This window comes from Oncorhynchus gorbuscha, linkage group LG19 (assembly GCF_021184085.1).
Source record: "Oncorhynchus gorbuscha isolate QuinsamMale2020 ecotype Even-year linkage group LG19, OgorEven_v1.0, whole genome shotgun sequence".
Classification (NCBI taxonomy): domain Eukaryota; kingdom Metazoa; phylum Chordata; class Actinopteri; order Salmoniformes; family Salmonidae; genus Oncorhynchus; species Oncorhynchus gorbuscha.
Window position 1 is genome coordinate 14630290 of NC_060191.1, and position 12074 is coordinate 14642363.

The 12074-nt window shown below is 41.4% G+C and overlaps 1 protein-coding gene across 3 annotated transcripts in view; it reads left to right on the forward strand.

Moving 5' to 3' along the window:
• LOC124005198 (protein spire homolog 1-like) overlaps positions 1-12074 on the forward strand; it is a 76269-nt gene that overhangs the window by 45946 nt on the left and 18249 nt on the right. Inside the window, exons 5-10 of one of the 3 annotated variants that reach the window (XM_046314203.1) lie at positions 1811-1885; positions 2136-2300; positions 2400-2486; positions 6630-6759; positions 7547-7588; positions 10496-10659. In XM_046314203.1, the coding sequence (XP_046170159.1) occupies positions 1811-1885; positions 2136-2300; positions 2400-2486; positions 6630-6759; positions 7547-7588; positions 10496-10659 (663 nt within the window). Of the gene's footprint in view, positions 1-1810; positions 1886-2135; positions 2301-2399; positions 2487-6629; positions 6760-7546; positions 7589-9445; positions 9494-10495; positions 10660-12074 lie in introns of all 3 variants that reach the window. The other 2 variants (XM_046314201.1, XM_046314204.1) reach the window with 2 other exon arrangements.

The following is a 12074-nucleotide window of genomic DNA, read 5'->3' on the forward strand; positions in this document are numbered from 1 at the left end:
GTGTGTGTGTGTGCGTGTGCGTGTGCGTGTGTGCGCGTGTGTGTGTGTGTGTGTGCGTGTGTGTGTGATACCAGGAGAAGTACGATGTGCTTTCGGCCCTGTATCATTCCCCTCCCCCGCTTGTCCTTCTCTGTCTGGCAGTGAGGCAGAGACGTGTTGTCCCATAAGGGATCTGGCTAGCTAACTGCATCTACAGGACAGCAGGCAGAGAGAGAGAGACCCTTTCTTTCATAACAAAGAGCTCTATAACAGGACAGAAGGACACTATTAAAAGCATAGTTGTAGCTGAAACACCAAAGCCACTTCTGTTCCTATTTGCTCAGGGTTAAATACTATAAGTTAGGAAAGGGATAGTATTGTGATGGTCGTACAAATGGGCACCAGGTGTTAAATACAATATAATCTCACCCTGGGCTCCTCTGCTCAGAAATGATGTCCTTTTTTAAAATGTTTGTCAACAATCGTGTTGTTATTCACGGACCATGGTAAAGCTTTCTGTTTTATGTTATTACATGAAAAGGGAATATGTACCAAACTGTTAATAGTAGAGAAGGCAGACACCTTAGCAAATGCCCTTGCAGTGCAGTGTGAGTTATGGCTCTGTATATCCAGAGAGAGGAGAGGCCCTGTAGTAAATCTCCTGTGAGGGGCTGTAGCAGAGAGACTCCCATGATTGCTCTATCAAACACCGGTGGGATGCAGGGTGACGCCCCCTCTCTCACCACAAATAACAGGGAGAGAGAGGAAGAGAGAGAGGAGGAGGAGGCTTTCCAGCCTGCTGCAGAACAGATACCTCAGTGTCCTGTCCTCAAATGAACTCCTGAATCAGGAAGTGAAGGGATGAAGGTTGCTCACTGCTTCATTGGTTGCATCCCAATGCTCTCGAAGTGCACTTGCTCACTCCTTCCCACACATTTAAAAGCAGTGGATTGGAGTTAGCATGGGATAGCTAAGGGAGTTCCCACACTATATTTCATACAGTCATCTTAACCATGGCTTAAAGCTATAATCTCTGCTATGCATACACTGGCAGAACCATGCTTTATTCCCTATGGCTACAATGATGATTTTCAGTCACTGATGAAAATGGACTGGACATGAGTGTGGTGGGAATGTGTGAGTGTACCATCATGATGCTAGTTGATAGGACTTGGCAGGTTGTCAGGCTGCGAAGGCTCTTGTTAACTGTCATTGATAATCAAATAGGTATTGATTTGTGGGTGTGACTGATAGCAGGGCTAGCTGCCTGTCCTAATGCTGTGGTAGTCAATGAACTTGAGTAACATCTCATTTCAACATGAAAGAATGAAATCTGTGGCTTTGAGGTCAGTTACTTAATTCAACGTCCTAAGCCATTTCTATCTCAATATCAAATCATTTCTGGGTAACAATTAAGTACCTTACTTTTATTGTTTTCAATTAAAATGGTCAAAAAGAAACATAAATGGTTTCTTAGCAAAAAACAATAACTCTGTCAGTGGAGAAGGACAAACGGACAACTAGCTGTTATTGGCAGAGAGGTTTCGGAGCGATCTTTTGATGTCACCAGGCAGGACAAAATTCAATCACACAAAAACAGACTGACATTTCGAACACTATTATCATTATTTTCACAATTACACAGTATTATTCCAACCTCATAGTGTGGAAATATATATAAAACACAGGAAAATCTCGATGTTGGACTGTACTGGGCCTTTAAACTCACATTAAGCTCTGAGTGCTCATCTCTTTCTCACTCCGATCCCCCCATCTCTCTCTCTCTCTCTCTCTCTCTCTCTCTCTCTCTCTCTCTCTCTCTCTCTCATAGAATCTTCGGAAGATGGGTGGCGAGCCGTCTGATGATCCCAGCAGAGACCTAAATGAGCTCCAGAATGCAGACTGGGTAGGTGACCAGCTCCTTATCACAAGCCTCACACATCCCCTTTTACCTGGCAACACCCTTCTCTGACACCCTTATGTGACACCCTTAGGACAGGTTTCCCAGACTCATATTTAACCTACTCTTGGACTAGCATGTTTGTAGCCCAGGAGTATCTAGGCTTCATCTGGGTCTGGAAATTGGCCCTAGAAGTGTTAAATCATTGGATGCGTACTGTGTTGCTATGTGATTTCTGTCCCCTTGCACCCCCCAGGCTAAGTTCTGGATGCAGGTGATGGGAGACCTGCGGAACGGGGTGAAGCTGAAGAAGGTCCAGGAGCGCCAGTACAACCCTCTGGCCATCGAGTTCCAGCTCACGCCCTACGAGATGCTCATGGATGACATCCGCTCCAAACGCTACAAACTACGCAAGGTCATGGTAAGACTGTCAGGTGTCTTAAAAGCATGGTTTGTTTCTTATATGTAGTTATGGTCTCTCTTAATCTGTGTGTGTGTGTGTGTCCCCTTACACCTCCAGGTAAACAACGACATACCACCAAGGTTGAAGAAGAGTGCCCATGAGGTCATCCTAGACTTCATCCGGTCCAGACCTCCTCTCAACCCTGTGAGTGCACAGCCTATAGAAACAACAGATATACTTTACATCGACTAGCAACCTCTTAGGTGTTGGCATGGTGGTGGGCTGAACCATAGAGATACAACTCTGTTCTGTCTCTTTGGACTGAACATAGTACCATAGAATGAAATAAAAATAAAAATATTAGCTATGTATGTAAAGTATATCTCTTATCTATGTGGGCTGTACAGTCATAGGGTTTAGAGAGGAGAACATGGGGCATTTTCTCTCCTAATCCTGTTAATGTACAGTACTGTATAATACATGTACTATATACTATACGATAGTACATTCTATGGTACCTGCCCCACTTTCCTCTCAATCTGGTGTCTTCTCGTCTTGCCATGCTATCCTTCCATGTCTCATTAATCACTGGAGGAAGCCTGGGAATTGGTGCTAGAGATCTCCACTTTCCATTTAAACCTCAAGCCACTGAACCCATCTTTAGTCAAAGAAAGAGTTCTGAATATCCCAAAAGAAATACAGGTAGTTCAGGTTTTGGGGTTCTGGGGTATGATTATACTGATTGGAATGAGGGGTGATTGATAGATAATCAGATCATCTGCTACTGGAGCTGTACATCAATGCTCACTGCCCCAGCCTCACTGAAGTGCCTGTCTCAGTAATGAGAGGAGCGGTACTGCCAGTCAAGAGTTATTGTTACAAAGTGACTGTGATATTAACGGTACAGTGACTGTGATATTAACGGTACAGTGACTGTGATATTAACGGTACAGTGACTGTGATATTAACGGTACAGTGATATTAACGGTACAGTGACTGTGATATTAACGGTACAGTGATATTAACAGTACAGTGATATTAACAGTACAGTGACTGTGACATTAACGGTACAGTCACTGTGATATTAACGGTACAGTGATATTAACAGTACAGTGATATTAACAGTACAGTGACTGTGACATTAACGGTACAGTGATATTAACAGTACAGTGATATTAACAGTACAGTGATATTAACGGTACAGTGATATTAACAGTACAGTGACTGTGATATTAACGGTACAGTGATATTAACGGTACAGTGATATTAACAGTACAGTGACTGTGACATTAACGGTACAGTCACAGTGATATTAACAGTACAGTGATATTAACAGTACAGTGATATTAACAGTACAGTGACTGTGATATTAACGGTACAGTGATATTAACAGTACAGTGATATTAACAGTACAGTGATATTAACGGTACAGTGATATTAACAGTACAGTGACTGTGATATTAACGGTACAGTGATATTAACGGTACAGTGATATTAACAGTACAGTGACTGTGACATTAACGGTACAGTCACTGTGATATTAACGGTACAGTGATATTAACAGTACAATGATATTAACAGTACAGTGATATTAACAGTACAGTGATATTAACAGTACAGTGATATTAACAGTACAGTGACTGTGATATTAATGGTACAGTGATATTAACAGTACAGTGATATTAACAGTACAGTGACTGTGACATTAACGGTACAGTCACTGTGATATTAACAGTGACAGTGATATTAACAGTACAGTGATATTAACAGTACAGTGATATTAACAGTACAGTGATATTAACAGTGACAGTGATATTAACAGTACAGTGATATTAACCTTACAGTGATATTAACAGTGACAGTGATATTAACAGTACAGTGACTGTGATTTTAACGGTACAGTCACTGTGATATTAATGGTACAGTGATATTAACAGTACAGTGATATTAACAGTACAGTGACTGTGATATTAACGGTACAGTGACTGTGATATCAACGATACAGTGATATTAACAGTACAGTGACTGTGATATTAACAGTACAGTGACTGTGACATTAACGGTACAGTGACTGTGATATTAACGGTACAGTGATATTAACAGTGACAGTGATATTAAAAGTACAGTGACTGTGATATTAACGGTACAGTCACTGTGATATTAACGGTACAGTGATATTAACAGTACAGTGATATTAACAGTACAGTGACTGTGATATTAATGGTACAGTGACTGTGATATTAACGGTATAGTGATATTAACAGTACAGTGATATTAACAGTACAGTGACTGTGATATTAATGGTACAGTCACTGTGATATTAACGGTAAAGTGATATTAACAGTACAGTGATATTAACAGTACAGTGACTGTGATATTAACAGTACAGTGACAGTGATATTAACAGTACAGTGATATTAACAGTACAGTGACTGTAATAATAATAATAATAATATATGCCATTTAGCAGACGCTTTTATCCAAAGCGACTTACAGTCATGTGTGCATACATTCTACGTATGGGTGGTCCCGGGAATCGAACCCACTACCCTGGCGTTACAATACAGTGATATTAACAGTACAGTGATATTAACAGTACAGTGATATTAACAGTACAGTGATATTAACAGTACATTGACTGTGATATTAACGGTACAGTGATATTAACAGTACAGTGATATTAACAGTACAGTGATATTAACGGTACAGTGATATTAACAGTACAGTGACTGTGATATTAACGGTACAGTGATATTAACGGTACAGTGATATTAACAGTACAGTGACTGTGACATTAACGGTACAGTCACTGTGATATTAACGGTACAGTGATATTAACAGTACAATGATATTAACAGTACAGTGATATTAACAGTACAGTGATATTAACAGTACAGTGATATTAACAGTACAGTGATATTAACAGTACAGTGACTGTGACATTAACGGTACAGTCACTGTGATATTAACAGTGACAGTGATATTAACAGTACAGTGATATTAACAGTACAGTGATATTAACAGTACAGTGATATTAACAGTGACAGTGATATTAACAGTACAGTGATATTAACCTTACAGTGATATTAACAGTGACAGTGATATTAACAGTACAGTGACTGTGATTTTAACGGTACAGTCACTGTGATATTAATGGTACAGTGATATTAACAGTACAGTGATATTAACAGTACAGTGACTGTGATATTAACGGTACAGTGACTGTGATATCAACGATACAGTGATATTAACAGTACAGTGACTGTGATATTAACAGTACAGTGACTGTGACATTAACGGTACAGTGACTGTGATATTAACGGTACAGTGATATTAACAGTGACAGTGATATTAAAAGTACAGTGACTGTGATATTAACGGTACAGTCACTGTGATATTAACGGTACAGTGATATTAACAGTACAGTGATATTAACAGTACTGTGACTGTGATATTAACGGTATAGTGATATTAACAGTACAGTGATATTAACAGTACAGTGACTGTGATATTAATGGTACAGTCACTGTGATATTAACGGTAAAGTGATATTAACAGTACAGTGATATTAACAGTACGGTGACTGTGATATTAACAGTACAGTGACTGTGACATTAACGGTACAGTGACTGTGATATTAACGGTATAGTGATATTAACGGTACAGTGATATTAACGGTACAGTGACTGTGATATTAACGGTACAGTGACTGTGATATTAACGGTAGAGTGATATTAACAGTACAGTGATATTAACAGTACAGTGACTGTGATATTAATGGTACAGTCACTGTGATATTAACGGTAAAGTGATATTAACAGTACAGTGATATTAACAGTACAGTGACTGTGATATTAACAGTACAGTGACAGTGATATTAACAGTACAGTGATATTAACAGTACAGTGACTGTGATATTAACGGTACAGTGACTGTGATATTAACGGGACAGTGACTGTGACATTAACGGTACAGTGACTGTGATATTAACGGTACAGTGATATTAACAGTGACAGTGATATTAACAGTACAGTGACCGTGATATTAACGGTACAGTGATATTAACAGTGACAGTGATATTACTGCTACAGTGATATTAACGGTACAGTGATATTAACAGTACAGTGATATTAACAGTACAGTGATATTAACAGTACAGTGACAGTGATATTAACAGTACAGTGACAGTGATATTAACAGTAAAGTGACAGTGCACTTAAGGTTTACTAGGCAGCGGCGAAAGGCCTGAAGTCCATAACTCTGATGCCCATAACTCAGTGTGAGTGCATGTATGTATCTGCGTGTGTGTGCATGTGTGTGTGTGTGTGCTTGCGTTTGTGTGTGTAGGCAGCAGCCAGGAAGCTGAAGCCCCAGCCCCAGGTTCCTCCCACCCTGCACGAGAGGATCCTGGATGAGATCAAATCTGAGAGGAAACTGAGACCTGTCTCTCCTGATGTGATCCGCAGGAGCAGGCTGGGTGAGTGACACCTCTCTATGTCTTTCTTTCTTTCTCTCTCTCTCTCTCTCTCTCTCTCTCTCTCTCTCTGAACACAACACACACACACACACACACACACACACACACACACACACACACACACACACACACACACACACACACACACACACACACACACACACACACACACACACACACACACACACACACACACACACACACACACACACACACACACACACACACACACACACACACACACACACACACACACACACACACACACACACACACACACTCATTGTGAGAAGTTGAAGTATGTTTGATATGCACTTTCACGGGTGCTGGGCATTGGCATGAATGAAAAACACAAGGTGAATCATACTTTCTTTCGTTGGTTTGAACGATGTTTCCACCCAGCCAAGTTACTGTTCTTGGATGCCTGTGCTGTTTGGCGTTACAGCTCTGCTTGTAATACAGCTTAAACATACATCTTGTCTGGTGTTATGCTAAGTACCTGTATTGACTATAACCAAACCAAACCGAACCTTAGAATCGGAAAAGAGAATGTATTTTATTTAGTTATTATGTTAATGATTTCTCACCATTGGCTATGCACTTTCTACTGACTACGTTCATCATTGTACATTTCCTAACATACAGTACTGTACTGCACTATGGACAGCTGCCAGACATGTCGGCAGATGATGTCTTTCTTCTTGCTAACTTAATATATATCTTCTGCCCGTATTCCTCCTACGGATAGCTTAATAACTCTGTAACGCCATCATTGTTTCTCTTGCAGTAATTCGGCCTCTTAGCATGTCACAAAGTTTTGACTTGTCAGGTAAAGATCTGTCCGGTTACCTGGCTGTTTCTTTACGTCTCTATCTATCGTGGTTGTTGTCCATCTGCCCAAGCTACAGCACGCATATTAATGCTCTCATCTCATGCTTCTTCATGCTTCCGTGGTGGTGTTGATGGTTGGCTTGGTTGGCTCTGCACCGCAGCAGTGTGCTCTCTGGTTGTGATGTCATGATGTCAGACGCTGGTCAGGATGAGAACTCTCAAGCGCAGAAGGGAGGTTGATGGCTTCCTTCACATCAGCAACTCCCTCTTAGACAACCTCAGCGTATATTTCAATCATTCTGAACCTTAGTTCAATTCTTATGACACTTGTGTTTGAATCTCCACATGGAATGTGAAAGGGCTTAATGATCTACTCAGACTAAGCCCCGGGATAATGTCAAGTTAGATGTAGCCTTACATACCATAGACAGTTGTGAAAAGACTAAGGTAGATGTGACTCAAACAGGCCACCGTGTTTATTCGCTGCCTGTCACTACAGAACATCTCTGATAATGAACTATTTCTCGAAGGCACACTTGCTGACGTCAAAAGCAGCTGTTTTTCTGCATCTCCACACAGCTGGTGCTCATTGTTCTCAGTCCCTCTGGGGAATTGTAAAACAGTATTTTCCTTTTCTAAATGCTTGAGTAATGCTCACTTCAAATTTAAAAGAATTCTGGGATTAGTTTAAACTAATTAGATCTTCCTACATTTTTCTCTAGTCTATTGTTGCACTTGGAATGAAACCTACAGTATGTTAAAAACATATTTGATATTGATAAAAGTCAGTAGCCTATAGCCAGTAGAGACAACAGAGCTCCTACCTGAATAATCTCCCACTGAATAATCTATGAATAGAATTCTGCATCTGGGCCTTTTTCTTTTCCATACTAAAATAAATCAGGGAAAGAGTTGCCTTAGCTAAAGAACTCCATTACTCAGAAATTCACATTACAAACAATCAAGACGTGCATAACTACCTTCCTTGGTTTTCTAGAAAATGACGGTCCTCCTCACACAAAGCAGTTGTTAATCTTGGAAAGTGAGTCTGCAGAATTTAATCAGAGGTGGGATCAGAGAGCAGCGTAGACAGGAGCTGTCTTCACACACACACACACACACACACACGCACGCACGCACGCACGCACGCACGCACGCACGCACACATGCAGAACACACACACACACACCTGTCAGCTCTCAGCTTTATTCAACACAAAAAAGCACATTCTCACAAAGACATCAGTCTATCTCCAACATCGCCTGCATTGGTCATTTAGCACTTCTGATTAACTTACAGTATATGGCTGTTTTTAAAACAGATAAGAAGAGGATGCCTTGTGTTTTATAATGTTGTACTGCAGTGGTTACCCAAAGGTTACCCAAAGGTTACCTCTAGTGAGATAGATAGCCAATGAATTTACATTGGTGACACTGAAAATAATTTATAATAATCTACACTCTTACTCTTTTATGTGTCAACACTTCCTGTTGTGGGCAGGGTATCTGAACTTTTACAAATCAGATTGGCTGTGCTTGACATTTCTCCCACTGATCCCAGGGTCTTTCATCACATCGGAGACAATTTATTGTTGTGAAGCTTTAATGTGTGTGTGTGTGTGTTATGTGTTTGTGCTTGTGCGTGTGTGCGTTTGTGAGTGTGTATGGGATGGTTGGCTATCTGAACTTCATTGCAGCTGGGTACTTATCCCCTTACTTTGTGGCCAGATTCTCCAATACCAATACTCACCGAGAGTGATAGAGTTCTGTAGTCAAATGACAGGCTATGTTTGGGGATAGGGATAAACCGTTAGTACAATCTGGCCTATCATATTTAAGGAAGTGTTCCCTTTTAGGTGGAGGCATATACTACAGCACTCCACAGTTGATCCTTACACGTCAAGGTAAAGTATGTGGAGTGGTTTGGCTCTGTTTATGTGACTAGCAACTTGTGTGCTGCAACACATAATGTTAGCCCTGTTTCGTTTGTCTGCCTATTTGGCTGTATCCTAACACTACTGCTTATGCCTCGAATAAAATAGACTGAATTACAGAAACCAGTGCTTTACAATGTTTTTACTTTTGACTGACACTGAGCATAGTGCCACAAATGGTGGATGTTTAATCTGCTCTAGTTTAAACCTGGATCCTAGGACCAATCAGTCTTGTCCCAGGAAGGCAGGTTTAGAAGCTCCAGGACAGCAGTACAGGAGGAGGGCCTTGGCCTCCCACTGAGGTAATGAGGTTATATTTGAGACTTTTTCCAGAAGAGGTATTCACATTCTCTCCTTTTCACAGAGAGGGAGAGAAAGTGAGAGAGCGAGAGAAGGAGAGAGAAAGAAAGAGAGAGAGGGAGATGGAGAGAGAGAGAGAGAGAGAGAGAGCATGGCAAGGACTCAATGCATCCACAGATCAGATCTGCCTCTGCTACTGATTATCTGCTGTTTCCAGCACTCTCTTCTCCATCCCTTCCTCCGTCACACCTCCCTCCCTATTTTATTTCTCTTTTTCTTTGGGGGAGAAGTTGTCAATGAGGCTAGGAGGGAGGGAGTCAGCTAGGGTTAGGGTTTCATTAGAATCCTGCTCAGTCCAGGTCTTAAAGGGTAATGAAAGTAGAATCCATGTTGTGTGTGTAACACCAGGCTGCTTCTTCATCTCTCCTCAACTCATACTCCCTCCTCCCTACCGCTGGTGTGTTCCCCTCGGGTCTGTTCAGGACTGCAATGTTACTGAACACTAAAATAGAAATGTATCACATAGAATAGATATGTTTGTCTGTCATGTGGAGCTGGTAATTCTGTTCCCAGCTCTATTCATGACATTTCTATCTGCAGCGTTCAGTATAGTTAGGGTATTTGAGCTGTCCTCTGTCTGATCAGTCTTCTTGTGACAACCTCTCTGTTCAGATGTGTCCAGCCCTGATGGCCGCAGGAAGACTACTAGCACCATGACCCTCAGCAGTCTGTCCAATGGGAGTCCAGGGACACCAGGGGGTGGAGCCCAGGCCTTATGTCAGAGGAAGAGGCTGAAAGCGCCTACTTTGTCAGAACTGGACAGCTCCGACTCTGACGTAAGTGTGTGTGTGTAAGTGTGTGTTTGTGTTTCTGTGCTCGCATTGTATGTGTGTATGTGTGTCTTCTGGTAGTTGACATCAGTATACAGTTGAAGTCAGAGGTTTACATACACTTAGGTTGGAGTCATTAAAACACATTTTTCAACCACTCCACAAATATCTTGTTGACAAACTATAGTTTTGGCAAGTCGGTTAGGACATCTACATTGTGCATGACACAAGTAATTTTTCCACAAACTGTTTAGAGACCGATTATTTCACTTATAATTCTCTGTATCACAATTGCAATGGGTCAGAAGTTTACATGCACTATGTTGTCTCTGCCTTTAAACAGCTTGGAAGATTGCAGAAAATTATGTTATGGCTTTAGAAGCTTCTGTTAGGCTAATTGACATAGTTTGAGTCAATTGGAGGTGTACCTGTGGATGTATTTCAAAGCCTACCTTCAAACTCAGTGCCTCTTTGCTTGACATCATGGGAAATCAGCCAAGAACTCAGAAAAAAATTGTAGACCTCCACAAGTCTGGTTCATCCTTGGGAGCATTTCCAAATGCCTGAAGGTACCACGCACATCTAAACAAACAATAGTAAGCAAGTATAAACACCATGGGACCATGCAGTCATCATACCACTCAGGAAGGAGACGCGTTCTGTCTCCAAGAGATGAACGTACTTTGGTGCGAAAGGTGCAAATCAATCCCAGAACAACAGCAAAAGACCTTGTGAAGATGCTGGAGGAAACAGGTACAAACATATCTATATCCACAGTAAAACGAGTCTTATATCGACCTAACCTGAAAGGCCGCTTAGCAAGGAAGAAGCCACTGCTCAAAAAAAGGGGGATGCTTGCAAGCCGAAGAACACCATCCCAACCATGAAGCATGAGGTAGGCAGCATCATGTTGTGGGGGTGCTTTGCTGCAGGAGGGACTGGTGCACTTCACAAAATAGATGGCATCATGAGATAGGAAAATTATGTGCATATATTGAAGCAACATCTCAAGACATCAGTCAGGAAGTTAAAACTTGGTCACAAATAGGTCTTCCAAATGGACAATGTGTTATGCAGGTGAGTGAGGACCCAAAAGCGACTTAACAGAAACTGAGTTTATTAAAGTCCAAACAGAGATAACATAATCCTCAATCCTTTACAGGAAATGTCCAAACGGGGAAAACATAAATCCTCTAGTTGTTGAGGGGGATTGCAGGATAAGCGGCAACAGACTGCAGGTCCCTTCGGGTAGGCGCGGGCCGTAGCGGACAGAGACACCTGCTCACACGCAGCATCTGAAGATAAGGCAAAACACGACAGGACGGAACAAGGACAAAGCAAACAGCAAACAAGAATCCGACCAGGACAGAGGCAGAAACCGAGAGAGAAATAGAGACCTAATCAGAGGGCAAAATAGGGGA